Source organism: Gasterosteus aculeatus, chromosome 20 (assembly GCF_964276395.1).
Source record: "Gasterosteus aculeatus chromosome 20, fGasAcu3.hap1.1, whole genome shotgun sequence".
In the NCBI taxonomy this organism is placed as follows: Eukaryota; Metazoa; Chordata; class Actinopteri; order Perciformes; family Gasterosteidae; genus Gasterosteus; species Gasterosteus aculeatus.
This window is the reverse complement of record NC_135707.1, coordinates 10459765-10479961: the sequence shown is the minus strand read 5'-3', so window position 1 is coordinate 10479961 and position 20197 is coordinate 10459765. Positions and strand designations below refer to the sequence as shown.

The window sequence follows — 20197 nt, the reverse complement described above, 5'->3', positions numbered from 1 at the left end:
GCAAACCTAAATGAAACACCTTTTCCCACTTGTACAAGAGAAGTGTAAATATCACATTTCCATGTCTCCACAGTTTAAATGTGACTCAACTTTTGCAGCATTTGCAGTTCTTTTATGCATCGGTCTCAAATCCCCCAAAGAATCTCAATGGTGGCTCTTCATTCTGTGGCCGGACTGGGTAATAAAACCCATCAGTTCTAGACTAAGTGGTCGTCATTATGCACAGAAGAATACACAGTGTACCTCTTACAAATACATAGACTGATAAATACATGTAAACCATCATGGACGTTGCCTCAGAATCTACAGCAGAAAAGTCCCCCCCCCCACACTGTGGTCATTACAAGAGGAGTGGAAACAACAAAACACCCCTGCAGTCAGTAGTAGACTTCTAATCTTGGCACCGTAAGCAGCTGGCGGACTGTCTCCTGTAATTTTAGCGCACACTGATGCAGAGGAAAGATTTAATGGCACATTGGTCGGCGTACCCTCTTGTGAGGGAGTAAAGGAGACGGAGCAGAGCGAGCACAGAGGGAGGGAGGGGAGAGCAGGGAGAGGACAGTGAGGAGAGAGAGAGAGAGGCAGCGTGTGAGGGCTGCTGAGGCTCACGAATAAAGTCAAGCAACTATCTGAACCAGCATGACTCTTCTAACACTTGGACTGTATCTGCCACTGTGGTTTTCTTATGGCCTCGCTCAGGCCTCTCTTCTGGACAGCGTCATTTCATTCAACCTGGGTAAGAATAGTGTGACCATGATACTACTGTGTGTGTGTGTGTGTGTGTGTGTGTGTGCGTGTGCACTCTGCATCCAATACTATGCATGCACAGGTGTTGGGAAAGTCGGGGCTGTGAAAGCATGGATATTAAATGCCTAGGTTAAGGATAATATTTAGGCTCATTATCAGTGTAAAATACACCTGTTTTTGTTTGCATGCACCCTCGAAGTAAACTGAAAATGACTATAAATAGCAGAGCCACCTCCAGTCAGCACTTTAGCGAGAGGCAACAGGCCCTTCGTGTCTGCGTCCAGATCGAGCTCAGCTGGACGAGTGTCACGATTACATAGTTTGCACCTGTTAACCTGCTCCCCTACGCTGCTGCATGTTCTGACCTCTTTGAAATACACACTGAATATGTGGGGCACTTGGTGGCAACATGTCACGCACGTACCACAGTCATGAGTTAAGGATTACTTTTCTCATTTTGATTGCGAGGCTCCACGTTCAGGGGCTGCAGAAGATAACACAACGTAAACATGACCTCCGACGGTCTCTCTCTTGACTCTGTGTGGCTTGTGGTTGCACGCTCGCCTCACGCAGCTCCCAGAACCCCGGAGCAGCAGAAGAGATTCAGCCCGTGCTGTTTGCTGAGTCCGCCTCCACCCCCGCTGTTTCCTCCACCCCCTTCGCTTTGGCGCCGCCACGCTCATGTGAGTAGAAGTCATGTGACTTTCTATTGTGGAATATTGTTGACATGTCCTTGGGCGATTTCCAAACCGCCCGGCACACTTGCTGTCTCTGACCCCCCCCTGAAGGATACACTGTTAAAACACCTCAGATGAGGAAACCTGCTTGCAAAAGAAATGGCTAACAATTATTTCTCTTTGGATTATGAATTGTTGCGGTCAAGAACGGGATGAATTTCAGACAAGCTTCTTTTATCAATATTCAACAATCAGAATTGGGGGGTAATTCTGTTGAGCCGCTAACAGTCGAGTTTTGTTTTCATTTTTCCAGAATGAAGACAATAATTGTGGGAAGTCAAAGAAGTGCAATAGGGACCAAGGTTCTGCCTGCGACCGAGGCCCCCGCGGGCCTGCTGGTCCCTCTGGTCCTCAGGTAGGATCCCAAACTCTTACCCAATCATCATGCTCCTCACAGCATGAACTTACCGTAGATCAGGCTCTGGCCTCTTCACACCGCTCCAATGGGCAGCTCGTAGGATTTGCTGTGAACACTTTCTGTCTCAGGTGGTTTCAAGGTGTTAATAATTGGTACTCCCAAGAACATATCAACCCCATCTCCTCTTAAACTTGAGAGTTCCTGCAAAGCAGGATGGGGATTTCTCCGGCCCTCCCAACACAGCGGCCCATTAACGCTCCACATTTAGCTTGGACACAAATAGCCTTTTTCCACTGGCTGCCAGTGCCCCACACATCATTCTCAGAATTGTCCCAAGTGCTGTCTAACTAAAAAGGCGTACTGGGTTGCGTAAATTCCAGGGATCACCAACACAAGCATGAGTCCATGTGTTTGTGTACTGCGGATGAAAGATGCAAAGCAGCTCTTCAATAGTTCAAATTAAAATGATTTGAATCCAACCTGTTAGACCAGCAAGTTGGATTTGACCATTTACAGATTTACCAAATGATTGTTAAAGCTTCCAAGGCTGTTACAGAGACCAGCTAGACTCCTGCAGCATTTCACTTCATCAAAAGGGACCCACCAGGCACTTTTTAAATCAATAGTGGCCACTCAGCCTTTAGCTAATTGAAATGCAGTTGTGGGCTCCAAGAAACAGACACAACTTTGTGGTGGGATGTGAACAACACAATACATTTAGGTAGATATCCCTTTGATTCATGAGCATATGACATAATTACATTGTATTTTCCTGTTCATCAGGGTCCACCTGGATTACCTGGAATAGAAGGGCCCAAGGGAGAAAAGGTAAGCAGGTTATTTCCCTGTATGTTCCAGTGCCGTCTCCGTTCATTATTTTATAAGCTCAAGTTTAACTGACCGGACGATGCTTGCTGGAAGTGTATTGAATAGCCACTGTCCTTGTCCCCTCCTCCGCATCCTGTCGTCAGGGAGAAATTGGAAGACCTGGGCAAAAGGTGAGAGTCTCCATTAATCACTCCATATTCTCCGCTAAGTGGATTTACTCAAATATGAGATACCATGCCTCCGCCTTCTCTCCAGCTGTAACTCAGAATGCTGCCAGAGGGCCCGGTCGCCTACATCAAGGAATTGTTTGCCAGTATAACCTTGACGGGGAAACAGCGCAGATACACTGACAGGATGCAAAGGAGGGAGATCTGCTGCTGTTTTGCCTCAATATTGACCCGTAACAGACATCCACTGTCATGCCTCCCTGTCAGATGCACCCCCCCCCCCCCCCTCCTTCCTTTACAGAAGGAACAAGCCCACACTGCTTTATTGCAAGCACGAAAGAGAAGTGACCTCCTTAAATGATCTGTCGCTGTGGTCGGGCAGCCAAATCGGCCCAGTGGGAGAGCCTCGCTTCTCGATGGCCTGACTGAGCAGCTTTGCAGCACTGCAGTGCAATTTAGCTTAGTGCTCCAGCCAGGTCATAAATCCTTTTATTTCCCACAAGCACGGGCTCCTGTTCTATATACAGCCCATCATTTAATTAAAGAGAGCAAAGTGACAGGGCTCATTCTCCCTCTGCATGTGCAGTCGCGTCTGATAAATGCTGTAGCAAGCAGGCTGTCAGCTTATGCAGCAAATGCTGCACTTGGATTGGTATTCTTTATTTGTTTTTGTTTTTTTATAATCGGATAACGGCTTCCATATCTGTGGCAGCAATTGTTTTATTGGGTATTTCTACGTCTGAGATGGTGTGTTGAAATTGACGTCTGCTGTTAGGGTCGCACAGGTCCTGCTGGACTTCCTGGGAAACAGGGAGCAGGTGGATGGCCTGGACCAAGTGGGCCCAAAGTGAGTAAGTCAGATCTCATAATGCAGATGAAACATAAGGTGGCATGAGACCAGTAGGTGTCATTGCTAGGTAGGGTAGATGAGTGTTGGCTTTTATTTGGGTTCAGTCCTATGAAACACCTTTTCTCTACAAACGCTTAATTGAAATTGTGCAACATTATTAATAACAATTGATTTAAAGCATGCACAATATTTTTCTTTTGGGGTGTGGGTTATATTTTGGGCCATGTGATTAAACAAATTGAAGCGAATCCACATTTTTCCAATGTGTAATGCGTTTCTGTGTGTTAGGGTGAGAAAGGTGACCCGGGGCTGATGGGTTTGCCTGGAGCCAGAGGACCAATTGGGCCAAGGGTAAGAGACACCTATGAACTACATTGATCCAGCATAATTTCACCTTCAGACTTTTCATCCTACATATTTTGTATCTTTAATTTTAGGGTCTACCCGGGTATAAAGGGGAAAAGGTATGAAACTGTTTGTTATTATCATTTGATAAGAAATGCAATGAGATATATCGATTACCTGCAACATCTGAAGTGAGGTAACACGGTGCCATCTTCTTCTTCAGGGTTCTCGAGGTGATCGCGGGGAAAGCGGAGTGAAAGGCGACAAGGTAGGAAGAGTTTATCAGTCACAGGAATCCTTTCAAACAAACAAAGCGTCACTATGTTGCTATGTTGTTGCAAAGTTGTATTAAGATGTGCTCTTCTTCATCCGCAGGGCGCGATGGGTTTCCCAGGGATGCTTGGACAGAAAGTGAGAATGCTCAATTTGTCCAGCAGAACCAAGACTTTCCAAATCTGACCAAACTGAATGTTGAGTTGTCTGGTTTGGTGTGCAGGGGGAAATGGGCCCAAAAGGGGAACCTGGGATCTCAGGGAACAGAGGACCCACTGGCCGACCCGGGAAGAGAGGCAAGCAGGTGAGGAGTCGGTGGTCATGTGACATTCTCTTTGCGTCGTTTTAAAACAGCAATACATGGAGTTGCATCCTCATCCTCAGTGAGAGAACATGTCTCTAACTTTTGTGATCGTTTTTCTTTAAAATGTAATACTCTTCAGTTTTAGTTTCAACCTTTTGATCTTCAAAACATGTAAAGGAAAGTTAAAGATTGGACCACCTTCCTCACGGTTTGGATCGCATTTCAGGGAGGTAAAGGAGACACGGGTAGTGTTGGTCCCATGGGACCCGCAGGCCCACAGGGAACACCAGGCCACCCCGGTCCTCCTGGTTCACCTGCCACAGGTGAGAACCTTTACCGTATGCGTGACATCATGTGGCTAAAATGGATTCACATATGGTGAGCCTCTTTTCAGTTTTACAATTAATACGTCACCAAAGGATAAAAGTGACATTTGCTTGCTTGATCAGGAGTGAATTGGTTTGATTGCCTTGATAGATGATTCAAAGATACTACATTTAATGGCATGTGTTGTTTACTCTATGTACCGTATTTTTACTTTGTGTCTTCTATCATATATTCTTTCTCCTCTCGTCATGCGTTTAGGACTTTACATGGTTGGAACAAAGGGTGGACGTGGTCCACCAGGGCCTCCTGGAAAGTGTAGCTGTGGCTCTCTCAGTAATTCTCCATTTGATGACTACCCTTCCAGAGGGAACTATCCCAAAGTACCAGCGGTGAGGCATCAAGTCATGACACATCGTGACAAAACCCAACCTTGGATGTCAATTTTAAGACCATTTTTAGAAACTCTATTATTATAATATATTATGATATTATAATGATCATTCGCCAAAAGAAAGAGAAACCAGAGGTAGAAACTTTTACTGCTCAATAACACACTGAATATTGAAAAATGAGAGTACATTTTTTCATCTTGTCTTTCATTCAGATCTTCGTTGTAAGCAACGAGGAGGAACTGCAGCGCCTGCACACAGATAATGCTCTCGCATTCCGCAAAGACCAGAGGTCTCTCTACTTCAAAGACGTAGACGGCTGGCTGCCGATCCAGGTGCATCACTGCATGCAGCCAAAATCTGATTATGATTCACACACGGTGCCTTTTCAAGTGCTTTTTCCTTTTTGTTTAACTTTTTTAAACTTTGTAAAAGACTTTTCCATTCCAGTCGACGCCATTCCAGTCCATGGAAAACGCACCGGACGACGAGGGCTACTGTGGCGACGGGATCGTGCAGATTTCCACGGGCGAGGAGTGTGATGACAGAAACAGAGTCGTCACCGACGGCTGCGTCAGTAAGTCGTGCGTCGCCCGTTGTCTACAACGTCTCGTTGGTCGTACTTTGCTGTGCACATAAAACATGACCCCCTCCACCTCTGCTGGCTCCCCTCACCACAGAGTGTAAACACGCCTACTGTGGAGACGGCTACCGCCAGGAGGGGAGTGAGGAGTGTGATGGAAAGGACTTCGGATACCAGACGTGTAATTCATACCTTCCAGGGTGAGCACAGTGCGCAGCCACATCTGGGCAACGGTGAGAAGTCTTTTTCTGGCGTGTTTCACTGACCGAAACATTGTTTCTCATGTTCTTTGCAGGTCATACGGTCAACTGAAGTGCACACCCTACTGCGTTATCGAATCCACAAATTGCAAGTACTTCACTTGAAGAGGAAGCTGGATGGTCCAGCAGGATCCCCTGTGTGTTATTTGGAATATTTTCATACAAAAAAAAATATAAAGAACAATAAGACTCCAGGCAGGAGACTCTGAAGGTAGAAGCGGCAAATGATTGAGAAAAAACAACACAACATATATATATACTACACAGAACTCCTCTGCATTGCTGCTGGGGTTGCTAAGTAACTTCCCAGCCTTGTAGTCAGTCAACTGAGGGGAAAACCTTCACCCACACATAGGAAATGCACAGGACAACTGCACTGAGTCTTAACAAGCAGGACTAAAGAAGGGCCTCCTCACCATGAATCAGCCTCTGGATCCAGCAGCAGTTGTGTGACAGCCATGCAGAGACTTAATTAAGTGCCAGTGGGAGATGTTGCAGAGGAGCAGTAGCCGGGCCAGACGCGTATTAATCTTAACCCAGATACTGTTGAGGAAGACAGGCAGAAGGACATCCAGAACCGTGGCCTCAGGTATTCTAATGCAGCATCAATGACAGCATTTGCATGAGACTGGGATTACTGAGACATGACAGCAGCTGTCACTATCCAAGCATGTGACCCCTCACCTTACTTTTTATTGCCACAACGAGGCTCGCACTGCGTCGTCTCAATATCACAACAACAATTTCAGTTAGTAAGTAATAGTAAAAGCTCAATGAGTGTGGTTAGGAATGGAGATCGAGGTGCATGGAATATGCATTTAGTAATGTTTCAGAGAGGGTGTCACACTGGGAGACTAGGCCTTGTGGCGGTACTTTGCTTGACAGGGACATTCAGTCTGGACAAGGTTTCATAAATCTCAAAAACTTCTCAGGAACCAACAGGTAATGTAGCTCCACCCAGCACCTTCCACAAGCAGCCCCCACACAACTCTCTTTGTAGGTGACATGGCAGTGACTGTACGCGGAGGCACACAGATAACTCAAGTGTCCTCCCTGTGATTCCGTGAGAAATTAAATATACTGTATATGAAGGCTTGAAACTGTTAATGTTCTTAATTTTCTCACTGCACAGGAAAGGAACGAATAGTCTTGACTTGCTGAAGGAGAAAGGGAATGCAATTCCATCCTGTTAGGTCACCATTACTGTATTTACTTTAATACCTCTTTATTCAGTCTTTCTGTCTTACGGTATATGAAACAACAGAGAAACTCATCAGTGTAGATGTAGTCCGTTACGTGTTTGGCACTAGTGGTGAAAATGACTTTGACATAAGATATAAGCTGAACTTTTCCATAAGCTACTGTATGAGTCGCTGTGCAAGGGAGACCAGTTCTCAGCCATACTTAGATGTAGTCAGGTGTTACAAAGTGATTCTTCTGTAAAAAGAAAGATAAAGACTGTTAACTATTTTGTCTCCGCATGCTTGTGATTCAGTGCTAATGGGCCTTTTGCTTTGTTTTGTGAACCACGGCATCTTAAGAAATATCTGTGTCTTGCTCTGCTCAGAGTGTAGCTAAGTACTGTATGACCCAGCTTATGTGATAGTAAAGAGCTGTGCCTTGCACAAAGCTGAAATACCTTTTGGAAACTATGGTAAATGTTTTATCTGTGGCCTGTGCTGCTGTGCTAAATCCTGCACTGTGTATGCACAACAATGCTGAAACATAACACGCATGTGGAAACGTACTGTAATAGCATACACTGTGACGGGTAGTGCAAGTCGGTTTTGTTTCATTGCTCGGATATGATTTATACTGTAGCTGTGGATAAAATAAAAACAGGAATTTAAATCCTTAGTCTGAAGTCTGTTTTTTCTCCCTGTGCATTGTGAGCGGGTGGTGAGTTGGATGCTGTGCAAACAGCCAATGTCCCTTCAGAGCGCTCCCTGCATAAGAACACGACGACAACAGAAAACAGACAAAGCAGACCTCTATCAGGTGCAAAAAAAGATGCTGTCAGCGGCTCCCTGGAAAGCGCTGCATTAGGGGAAATAGTTGACAGACCACTCAGCGAAGCGTCGCGGTTTTCTCAGACATGGAAATGGCTTTCTTCAGCTTTTCATTCCGTGCTGAGTCTGTGCCTGGAGATCCGGCACAGTCATACGCGGTGGGCTACGGGCAACCAGCCAGTGTTGCCACAGAGATGTTAGAGGTTGGACAGAGTCCACATAACTCCATTAGCTGTATTTCTTTCTTTTTTTTTAAATCACATCAGGGCAATTTGTCCGCTGAGATGCCCAAGTAAAAGCTTACCTTGGTTTATTTATCCCATCATGTGCATTCCCCTGGCCAGGCCAATCGGATTTGTCCCACAGATGTCCAAGTACAGCACTAAATGTTGCCGGAGACGCAGTGGCCGACCGCATTTTACTGCTCTGTGATGAAAAGATCTGCTTTGCTCAAAGAAGAATACAACACTTGGAGGTTTATCAGCGTTTAGGAACCTTGAACAGTTGCTCTTCCTCTCTGCCTCCAGAAACGCTGGTCATGAAGTTCTATTATGAACTCTCAAGGTGAAGTGAAATCAAACCCTTTCTCCAACATAAGGAGTTATTTTAGTGGCGATGCAAATGAGGCCATGGGGACAGGAAACAGCGAGGCACCCAGCTGGTGGCTTAAGGCAAGTGAAAATCTCTGACCTATGAGCAGGAATGGGTGGCACGCAGGGTGCTGTGGTCACGGCAGAGGACACACTACGGCTCCACATGCAAAACTCCCGCTGCATAGAATGCAAAGGTGGAGCAGGGAGCTTCAACTACACACAAAAATGGGATTTCAGTGTCCCAACAGGAGAGCCAGATAAATAGCAGGAAATGTAAACAGAGCTTTCTCTGGGATTAAGAGGGTGCTGTCAAGGTGCTGTCAAAGGAAAGCACTGCTTCGCTAAATGAATACCAGTGGCACCACTGATTGTTGAATGAGGCGTTGGTGATACCTTTGGGATACCTGTCTGACAAGACAACAGATTTGACTACGACAGGACTGGATACACACAAAGACAACTTAATGATTTATTATGTAAAAATCTAATAGCATCTTATATACAGTCATAGAAAACCAAATCAAATGTTTGCAGTATTAAAATGGAATAAAATTGGGATTTATTTGCAACAGGAAGTCAGCCCATCTTACATCAAGTATTATTACTGTGTGCATTCCTGAACACAAAACAGTAGGGTGTGTGTTATGTATTTGTTCCTGCTTCATTTGAATGGCTCATTGACACGATGAAGAAACTTAAACGTCGTTTACGTTTCATGGACATCATAAAATGTGAGGATTATTCAATGACTTGGTTAATTCTCATCCCTGACCTGTACACAGTTTGCATTGGCACCAATGTTAACCAATTAGTTTGGTTAGTTAACCATGCAATCAATAAACATGCTCTATGGATACAAGTGTCCACACAAGAGCTCGTATGCAATGAACCCCATAACATCAATGTGACATTTACAAGTCAGGACGTAATAAATAGACATTGAAAAGGCAGTCTGTGCATAGCTTTGTGCAGAGGATGTCCACAAAAGTACTCAACAGTTGTCGGTATTTCAAAGGCCGTGTCACTTCATTCTTGTGTGTCGTGCGCCTCAAAGGCTAAAGCAACTCCCATTACGGCTGCTTTTGGTCCCACGGAAAGTCTCTAGAGTCTAGAGCAATAGCTCAAAACACAAACCACCTGCAGGAGTTGTATTAACATTTCAGGAAACAAAAAAAACAACACATTGATCGTAATGCCCCCTAATTGCAATAAGTGCAAAACTTTTTACCTTGGCCATGTTTGCCATCACATCCTTAAAGGCATATACACTCACCGGCAACTCTGTTAGGTACACCTTGCTTTTGCCTTCAGAACTGCCTTAATTCTTGGTGGCAGACTTTTCAACGAGGTGTTGGAAACATTCCTCAGAGAGTTTGATCCTTACTGACATGATAGCATCACCCGGTTGCTGCAGGTCCCAAAGGTGCTCTATTGGATTGAGATGTGGTGACTGTGGAGGCCTTCGGAGTGCAGTAAACTCATTGTCATGTTCAAGAAACCAGTTTAAGATGATACGAGCTTCGTGACACGGCGCACTATCCTGCTGGAAGTAGCCACCAGAAGATGGTACGCTGTGCTCATAAAGGGAGCGGCATTTAAACGATAAGGGGCCCAAAGCGTGCCAAGAAAACACAGAGACTCATCAGACCAGGAAACATTTTTCCAATCTTATATTGTTCAGCTTTGGCTCGTAGCCTGTTTGAACTGTAGTCGGTTTCCCGCTGTGAGCGGACAGGAGTGTCACCCGGTGAGGTCTTCTGCTGCTGTCGTCTTCTTCAAGGTCCCTCCTGTTGTGCGTTCAGAGAAGACGGTGTTCTTCATTCCTTGGTTGTGACGAGAGGTCATTTGAGTCACTGTTGCCTTTCCATCATCTCAAACCAGTCTGCCTGTTCTCCTCCGACCTCTCACATGAACAAGGCATTTTCGTCTGCCGCTCACTGGATATTTTCTCTTTTTCGGGCCATCCTCTGTAAACCCTAGAGATGGTTGTGCGTGAAAATCCCAGTGGTTCAGCAGTTTCGGACCAGCCAGTCAGACCAGCCCGTCCGGCACCAACAGTCTTTCCCATTCTGATGCTCGGTTTGAATGAATGATTTACACGTCATCAGCAAGTTGTGCTAGCAAGCAATTGAACAGGTGTACCTAATAAAGTGGCCAGTGACTGAATATCGGGCATTGAAACAATTGTCCAACAATTGCTTTATGTTAGTTAGTAAAAAGTAACACCTTGTTTCATGATTCCAAGGAAGCAGGACAACCCGGGTTAAAAATGTCTCTGCCTTCTAATCAGTTCAAGGGAAATCCCAATTGATCTTCCAGGGCAGTTAATAGAGCCAAATACCTCGTAGTTACGTCCTTGTACATATAATGTCTTAATACACAATGTGCGCCAGAAACAAATGTCACCGTTATTCACCACCGTCGGAGTCTCTTAAACAAGACCCATTTACTATAGTTCATCATACCTTAACATTTCAATTGTTAGTGCTTGGTCCTAAATACAGACATTAATACCTTCCTCACATCCAGACAACAGTGGATGTGCTGTTGTTAGAGACTTACAACCTCTGGAAAATACCTCACACCGGCACAGGACGTGCTCACACTAATATTGTAGCACTCGATGCATCTGGCGCCGTCCTTCAGCACTCGTTTCTGTCCTTCAAGTTTCACACCACTTCGTCCGACTCCAAGTTGTATTCTAGATACAGGGCGTCTAGAATGGCCAGCTGCTCCCCCATGGCGGGCAGATACACTCCCAGGTCCCTGTGCACGCCGCTGGCGAAGCCGCCCTTCAGCTCGTCGCCCTGCCTCGACACCAAGGCGGCTGCGAACCCTTGATAAGACGGCGCGGCCCTCAGCGCCAACTGGGGACATTGGAATATTTGGTTAGTCACGTCCCAAGAACAGATGAACCCTCAGAGGGGGAAAGAACCGGTGTGTGTACTTACAGCAAAAACGCCTCGCACAACCCATCCGTGGTACTGACGGAGGGTCTTTCCGTAGGCATTATCTGGGTGAGAGAACAGGGGCGGATGTTGAACATGCAATAGGTTCGGTTTCCTTTTTTACGTTTTTTTCCATCGTAGAAGTCGGACTCACTCAGAGCTCCCTGGATGTTTTGTTCTCCTGCGTGGAGTTCAGACAGGAACTCCTTGAGGAACTTCAGGCCCCGTCCGAGCCACAGCAGGGCCTCGGTGGCAGAGTTACGCACCCGGGCGACATCTGTCTGGACTTCGTACAGCACGATGGACTGTAGCGTGGGGTAGCCGTTGGGGTCTGACATCAGCTTCTGATGAATTTTCTGCATAGTTCAAACAACGTTAATATAGTGACAGGAGCTGGATATAAATTCATCATTCTTGCTCCGACATGACAAAATGATGAGGTCATTAGTTACTCGATCTAAGGTGCATTAACAGAACAGGAATAGAAGAAGTGAGACGTCTGACTTATGAGCAAATCTGTGCATTGTCGTATTGTGTCAACGACTAATGTTGATTCATGCGGTTTGCTTCGCTACCTGTAGATTTAGAGCTACTTCTTTAAGACAATCAATGACTCAAACACATACCTTGATATTTCCAACAAAGTCCATCTTAACTGGGGCGAACACTGTGGACCCCAGTTTGTCTGAGAAGAGAAACCCACAATCATTTATTTGTTGATTATGAATAAGAATACATTTTGTGTTTTGTACATATTATTCGGACTACACGGTTCTTAATAGCCACTGATTAATTAAAAACAGGATGCTGGGTTATTTAAGGAATAAAAAACTGTGTAACTATGATCAGGAGAAAATACCCAGACTGCAGAATGGATGGAATAATAAAGGATGGTAGCACAGAAGACCAAAGTGGTAATTCTGAAGGCAGGCTGCACGGTGCCTTGGTCAAGACTTTGATTTTCTGACAAAAATATTTGCGCTCAGTTAGACGTGAGCAAAGTTCACTAAATTTAGGAGTGTTTTTACACTTATATTGCCATGATGAAACGTATGGCTATGACATCCTGTACAAATTTGACAACGTTGATGCTTATTTTAAAGAATCTCCACCATGTAAATCTGGATGACACAAAGTCTTTCTCCAACCTCACTTCCTCATTATTATGATTATCGTACCGGTCAGATGTAGCTTTGGAAAAAGTTTGAAGAAATTGCCAAACATGTTTTCAATGTCCTGCACCCTTACAGCGACTGCCCACCTTTATCTGTGTGTAGATGTGTAGTGCACACAGGTAAGGATTCATACACAGGGTTTAGTTATTAAAATAAACTAAATAAAAAGGTAGACAGGCAACAAAGTATAAATGAAACCATGGACAGATATACGGTTGCAGAAGGAAATAAAGAAGACATGAAAGAAAAGGGTGGTGATTATTAACCCAAGACAAAGAGCCGGCCCCCTAATTAATTACAGAATAGATAAATTAAATAAATAAAAAAGTGCATGCATTAGTTAAAAGAATAGGAAGACGTTTCCCCTTTAAATGTAATGAAGGGTGAAATGATCACAGACGTAACGTCATGAGAAACAGCTGAAGAGCACATGAAGAGGACAGACTGAAAGTGACCAGCCTACCTAATACAGGTACTATTGCATAGCATGAGTCCAAAAACTCTTGTGTAGGGATACCATTGTCGTCGTCCAGTCTTATATCACTAAATCTATAAGAGTAGAACAGATTCAAACAGGAGAATATATTAGAGGGAAGTATGCCATTCTGTTTTATTTGATCAACTCCAACAGAAAAGAATAGAGGTAAAAAGGGTACAAATCAGTCAATACCAAGCCAGAGAAATGATTCAACACAGTTCCATGCATTTCTTTGCCTGACCATACCTGAGACTGTTCTGCTTCTTTTTCTACAACTTAACAAAAAGTTGTGGTTTTGCCAATGTCAATATTGAAACGTCCGACCAATGTTAAAAAGACCAACTCCAAAATGAACATTCTGTAGGTCCCATCTTGCAGTTGAATAAGAGATAATGTTTCCATTATAATAATGTCCATGTTATAACTGAATATTACACAATCCACACTAGTCCATTGTTCAGTAAAGCTCCTCAAAAAAGATAAAAGTAAAATACGTTTGAAATACAGAGTGAAACAAAAAAGCTTTACAAACCCAAATGTCACATAAGGGCCCGTCAAGAGAGAACACACTAATATGAAACACTGATAATGACATCATGGATTCTGTTAAAACCTATTATATATAAATTCGGTGTAACACTGTAAAACACAATATATTTCCACAAACTAAGTAGCTGTGCAGGTCAAAGGCTGCAGCAGAAGTGCCTCAAAGACAAAAATACTACATAGAGACTTGATTGGTTCACCCTAATACTGTCATGGTAAAATATCACAGAAACAAATGTCTCCTACAGAATGTGACCTTCCTGAGTAGCATTTTCGTACCTGTGACTCATTGTGCTGAAGAAAGTTTCCACCTGCTCGGTGTCTTCCGGCTCTGGTGAAACTCCGGAAGTTCCGCCTTCATGTTGAGCCTCTTCTTGGTCTGGAACGGCGTCGTGTTGGTGCTGAGGCTGGACGGCGTTCACTTCCCTCTTGCTGTTGTCATGCTCTTCTTGACTTTGGTCCCCTTCGTGCAGCTGCTCTCGTTTTGTCCCCTTTAGATCATCTGCTTCATTTCCCTCCACCCTCTCTGCTGGTTGTTGGTGGTGTTCAGACTCAGGGGCAGTCTGGGTAGTGTATGAAGTGGGATCAGATACCTCCTCCTGGACTGACTGCTTGTCGGTGGCATCGACATCTGTGAGACACAGTGGACAAGTACCATAAATGTTACGAGACAGAAGGCAATACGGGAAATGAGTTTTGGTCAAGTTTCCGTCAGACTGGCGTAACAATTTGAAAAAACTATCTATCTATAACTATCATGTACACTGACTACGCAACATAATGCTCATCCATCATTTAGTATTCCAGTATTTTTTTTTGTTGAGTAGAAGTATTGCGGCACTGAGCTCCATGGTGGAAAGGTTCAGTAAGTCAGCAAACATCACAGTGTCTCAGTTGTGACCAAACCCAAATGTGACTATGCTTCGTCAAATGCTTTTCTTTAACATCTTTGTTTCATCTGTTATACACTGGTATTTTAGATAAAGCATTAAATTAGACTTCTTCTCATTTTATATCATCAGCAGTAGCTTTCCATGTATAAAAGGTTTTGTTACTGCTACATGCAATAATGTAACGGAGGCATCACTCACTTACTGCTCACTAAAAGGCAACAATCCATCCATGAGGTCAGATGATGTGACAGCTTTCCTCTATGGGTTGCAATAAAAGTTTGAGATGCTCAAGAAGAGGTTTGGACACATGTCTTACCTGATGGGGAATGATGCTGTTCTGGTCTGTCTGGCTCATCTGGTCCTTCTGCCCCGGAGTCGAGGCTCTGGTTGTCATGTGCAATTACTTCTCCTGAGCTTTCAGCCAAATCTCTCCACCTGAAACACATTCGAGTGTGAAACGTTGTATCAACAGAAAACATTTGGAAGGGTATTTAATGTTCACCTCACTTTTCAAATTAGTAAATTTAAAAAACAACTACAGTCAATGAGTAAAGTAGAATCAGTGTAGGAAATGACAAAAACGTTATGAAAGAAAACTTACTTTTCTCCAAGGTTCTGTTTTAAATGATTGACTGGTTTAATCTGTTGAAGGGGCGAGATATTCTGGGGTTATTTTATATATCTCAATATCAAACAAGCAATGCTAAAGAATGCTGAGCAATGCTGATTTAAAAAGATAAAATGAGACATTCTGATTAGACACGGTGACATATTTGTACCTTCTGAGGTTTGACAGCGGCTACAGGAGGAGATCCTGGTGGAGTCTGCGTTGAGATATCTGTACTAAAAGTATGGTTTGCTATCTGCATGCATTCCTCCAGAGTCTTGAGGAAAGTGGTGCATGTGGACTTCACAATGTTTCCAGTGTCAATTCCTGTCTGAAAAGGGCACACAGAACAAAATACATTAGCCGACACTCCACGAAAAGTACTGACAGGTAAGTACACTGTTGTTTTGTGATAATAAAAAATAAAAACATAAGAGGAAATGTAATTATAACACTTGCTTACAGTATATTCTATTAGTATGCTTAAAGATTGGGGTTGTATTTCCTGCTAGTTGCAGATGGGCTACCTTATACTGCAGTGTCACACCAACAGCAGCTTCTCTCATTTCATCGTCTCATCCGGACCGTAAGCTCACCTCCGCTGTGTCTCCCAGCTCATCGCTCTCCTTGATCTTGTGTACTTGTTGGAGAAGAAGGTCACAGTACAATCGGAGTTCCGACATCTTAGTTTTCAACGCCTCTGTGTTCTCCTGGAGCTCTGCAACAACATCAGCGACCCGTTTCACAATGCGATACAATACTGGCTGTGTAAAGGTAATCCATGCAGGGTCAGATTAGGATGTTACAGCATCTAAATCACCCTTTTCTCTTCTTGTCCGGTTGTCTGTAAGGCAGGCTTTGGCCGAGCCCAGAGCCACCAGCCATTTCTGCCTCTCCGCTGCATTGATGGCTCGTAGGTAAAAGTACTGCTCTCCTGGTATGGTCAAGTCCACTCGCGTAGAGTCAGAGGAATTAACTAATGGAACACACACAGCAGCAGCAAACAGGGAGAAATGCTCGTCAGGAATACATCTATAAAAAGAAAAAAAGTTTCTGAAGCATAGGGACTCTGTGTGGCTCACAGACCTTGGATTTCACAAACGGAAATTTTAATGCTGCCCTTGCAACCTTTCCACGCATCTTCTTGAGAGTCGTAGTAGGACAAAGTTCCTCCATCAAGCACAAACCAACGAGGCTGCCAGCCTGAACAGACATAGAAACAGAGAACTCAATAAACATATCGTTAACTAGCTGAATAAACATGGAAAGACTTCATGTGAACCCTGACGTTGCGTCAGCTAGCGTTAATCAGTTGTTAAATCAGATTACAATGACAGATGGTCGGAACTAACGTGATCTACATAGGCGACCTGTTAAGACTAATTTAATACCAGGTAACTTCCTTCTCGGTAAACAGCTAAATTAACTTAGTGGCGTCAAACAAAGAGGGTGAATAAATAAAAGCAGTGGCAAAGGTTCGATAGTTGAAGCCTGTCGGTGGCTAGCTAACGTTAGCTTACCCGTTGCCTTCTAACGTTATCGGCTCAACACATGCTAATACGCTAAGATGTTGTCATGCTAGCTAGCTAGCTACCTTATTAAAACGAGCAGTGCAACCGAAAAACGCAACGACTATAGCATTAACTTACCACTAATATAGTTCGTCCATTTATGCAGCATTCCCTCCATTTTTTAGTGATGTGTTTCTGCCGTTCATTACTTGTTTATCATAACAAGAAACGATGTACAGCTGATTGAAGCGACTCCATCGGGCCCCGAGTGTGATTTGTGGAGTAACGTCCTAGGCTTTACATTCCAGCTCCGTAGATAAAAGTGCGTAAACTTTTTTTGTGAATCAAGCTCTAATGACGCTCTCCAGCGCGTCCCATTGACAGTGGAGCACGTCTGAGGGACTAAAGCGCTGTGGGTGTGGACACGGGGGATTGAGACCCAGAACTACCAATAGAATGAGAGAACATGGGTAAAGGGCGTGGCTTGAATACATGTGTAGCCAATAGTAAAGGGAGGAGGTCAGACAGCGGAACGGCTGTTACGTGCTCGTTTAAGTTGGCTGCCACGTAGTTGACATTCCTGCCATGTATATATTTTAAAGACAGCATTTAGTGAAACGGTTTGATTTATCTTTTTTTGCGAGTAAGTGAGCTATTGTCGAAATGATTCTTTTTTATATTTATTCGCTGTTGGCCTCACTGTTTGTGCTTGTTACGGGGGGCAAACTGCCCGAGCCAGAAGTGAAAATTGAAGTTTTACATAAACCCTTCATGTGTTACCGTAAGTCAAAGTATGGAGACATGCTTCTTGTTCACCACGAGGGATTCTTGGAAAGTAATGGCACCATGTTCTATTCCAGGTAACGTCTTGCTGCAAACTTTGATGCTACATGTATTACTGTGCAATGATGCTACACTCCTCGTGTCGTGCAGGAGAGTCGATGTAAAAGCAATGCATGAATCTACTGGACTGCGCAGTGATACAGACCAACATCTGTCTGCATCTGCGTTATTTAAATCATTCCTCAAAACGTATCTTTTCAAATATGCCTTTTTTGGCAGAGTCACATATTTGCCTAAAGTTCAGAAATGTTTTAATCATTGGTCAACAATAATAAACTATGTTAAACTGTAACAGTTATTATTATTATCATACTTTCCTATCACACCGCGGTATTAACCATAGAACTGCCCTTAAAATTAGGGGGCAGCTATTCATTGTACATATTTGTGATATAGATTGTGTGTGCTGGACTTCTTTCTCAAAGAAAAACTGTGATGGATCTTTGTTACTTTTGGCAGCCGCGAACACGGGGATAAAAATCCAGTATGGTTCACTCTTGGGATGCAAGAGGTGCTCAAGGGTTGGGATAAGGGTCTGAAGAACATGTGCACAGGAGAGCGCAGAAAACTGACGATTCCTCCGTCTCTGGGATACGGCAAGGAAGGAAAAGGTAACAGACAATAAATAAAACTCAAAAATATGTTTCATATAATAAGACATGTCCCCATTTCGTCTTGTGTTACACCATCAACACGTCTGAGCTTCTACGGCCAAAATGCTGCAGCTTCATCATATCCACCATTCATATCTGTCTTTGTGGATCCTCCCGAGAGCACTGTATACTCATTCTAATGCATTTTGTTTCTTTTACTTAAACCCTTTTCCTTTGTTTACAGGCAAGATTCCCCCAAGCAGTATTCTCATTTTTCACATTGAGCTCATGGACATTCGAAATGGTCCCAGGTCGCATGAGTCTTTCCGGGAGATGGATCTCAATGACGACTGGAAGCTCTGCAGAGAGGAGGTGGGAGATTCTTGTAAATGGCTTTTCTTTTCACTGAGTGTATAAATATATATTTTTTCTTACTGCTTTGCGATTATCATTCTGTCTATGTTGTAGGTAAAAGAGTACCTGAAGAAAGAATTTGAGAAACATGGATATTCCCCTAATGACACAAACCATGAGGCGATGGTAGAGGATATCTTCAAAAATGAGGATGAAGATAAAGACGGCTTCATATCTGCGAGGGAATTCACCTACCAACACGATGAGCTCTAGAAAAACTCATTTAGGGTTTGTTTCTTGAATCACATCCGAAAATAGTGACATGCATTGTGAATTAATTACTGGGCTTATTATGAACAGTATGGTCTTTCTTTTGGATAAACATTTGATGGAAAATAAGACCAATAATTGATGTGAATCTACATTCTGCCCTAATAATGTTACCATATATTAATTTTGGCTCCCTATTAGAATTGTTTGTCTTAATTTAGTGACTGTGAAGCTTCAGCCTTGGTGATACAGTTTCTGGAAGTGACCCTGCGGGGGAGTTCTTCTCTGTGTAGGTCTTTATTACGCACTAGATGGCACTCTTGTATCGTTCATACATTTCAAAATCTAAACAACAACGACAACATTAAACAGTGAGGAGTCCTTCTCTTTGAGTTTCTAGATTTTGGGCAGATGTGAATGAGACCACGGTCCCGTACATGATGTCATCGCACCAGGAGTGCATCACAAAAAATATGCAAAAGGCCTATGGAGGAAGAATTTGATCATTCCAAATTATATTTCCAAACTATGGATTTTACATCGTCTACCATCAAAATCCCCCATTTCCATCCAAACTTCACACGTCGTAGGGAATAACATCCTGACTAAAACCGTCAAAATGTTCTTGTTAACACCGAGTATGAATTTTTTTGTCTACATTTTGAGAACAATTCAATTCAAGTGGAATCAGCAATGTAACATCAACAGGATGCACAATGTTTCAAAGATGACAGAAGCCTGTGAGCTGTCTGATGGCCGTCAGTGCTTCTGTTTGTTTTTTACAAATGAAAGCTTTGTATCATTTTGGTTGACTTAATGTTGACATAGGATAGAAATCTCCCAAGTTCTTTGACGCAAAAGAAACTGACTACTCAGTGTGGATATAGGAGTGAAGAAGATTTAAAGCGTTAGAGTTAATTGTGTATTCTCTCATAAAGAGCAGCAGTTTTTTTCCTACCAAACTAGTTCATTAGGTATCTGGATGAATTCCAGCAGGCTGACCGCACCTGCACATAAACTGGTCAAGCGGGAAGGTTACAGGGTTACACGGTGATTGGATGTTAGATACGACCGTCTGCCAAAAATGCCTGGTACGGAATTTAAAACGCCTCAAAAAGGTTGTTAACCACATACCTGTGATTCCGTCACCGTGCTTCAGGCTATCTGTGATAGCCTCTCTTCAGATATCTCACTCTGTTACCTTTATGT

At 43.6% G+C, this 20197-nt stretch overlaps 3 protein-coding genes across 4 annotated transcripts; 2 read left to right on the top strand and 1 right to left on the bottom strand.

The window, feature by feature from the left end:
- Positions 1-382: 382 nt before the first annotated feature.
- colq (collagen-like tail subunit (single strand of homotrimer) of asymmetric acetylcholinesterase) lies at positions 383-8025 on the top strand. Of its 2 annotated transcripts, XM_040166245.2 has the most exons (17): positions 383-736; positions 1321-1430; positions 1738-1839; positions 2626-2670; positions 2814-2840; positions 3613-3684; positions 3976-4038; positions 4125-4151; positions 4256-4300; positions 4408-4443; positions 4529-4609; positions 4836-4932; positions 5195-5325; positions 5541-5660; positions 5761-5902; positions 6006-6108; positions 6204-8025. In XM_040166245.2, exons 1-17 carry the CDS (start codon positions 640-642, stop codon positions 6271-6273), a joined length of 1368 nt encoding a protein of 455 aa, XP_040022179.2. In that variant the 5' UTR covers positions 383-639; the 3' UTR covers positions 6274-8025. The 2 variants fall into 2 exon arrangements, with proteins under 2 accessions (XP_040022179.2, XP_077951248.1); XM_078095122.1 differs by lacking the exon at positions 2814-2840 and having other exon boundaries at positions 524-736.
- A 1200-nt stretch (positions 8026-9225) lies between these two features.
- Positions 9226-17213, bottom strand: plekha8 (pleckstrin homology domain containing, family A (phosphoinositide binding specific) member 8). Its single transcript, XM_040164841.2, has 13 exons — positions 17067-17213; positions 16504-16620; positions 16238-16393; positions 16014-16135; positions 15590-15748; positions 15412-15452; positions 15127-15245; positions 14197-14548; positions 13357-13442; positions 12345-12403; positions 11873-12074; positions 11722-11783; positions 9226-11637 (listed from the first exon to the last, which is right to left on the bottom strand). Exons 1-13 carry the CDS (start codon positions 17104-17106, stop codon positions 11440-11442), a joined length of 1713 nt encoding a protein of 570 aa, XP_040020775.2. The 5' UTR covers positions 17107-17213; the 3' UTR covers positions 9226-11439.
- Positions 17214-17329: 116 nt separating this feature from the next.
- Positions 17330-19369, top strand: fkbp14 (FKBP prolyl isomerase 14). The gene is made up of 4 exons (XM_040164844.2): positions 17330-17788; positions 18231-18382; positions 18609-18736; positions 18833-19369. The coding sequence occupies exons 1-4, from the start codon at positions 17592-17594 to the stop codon at positions 18989-18991; spliced, it is 636 nt and encodes a 211-aa protein (XP_040020778.1). The 5' UTR covers positions 17330-17591; the 3' UTR covers positions 18992-19369.
- Positions 19370-20197: the final 828 nt, after the last annotated feature.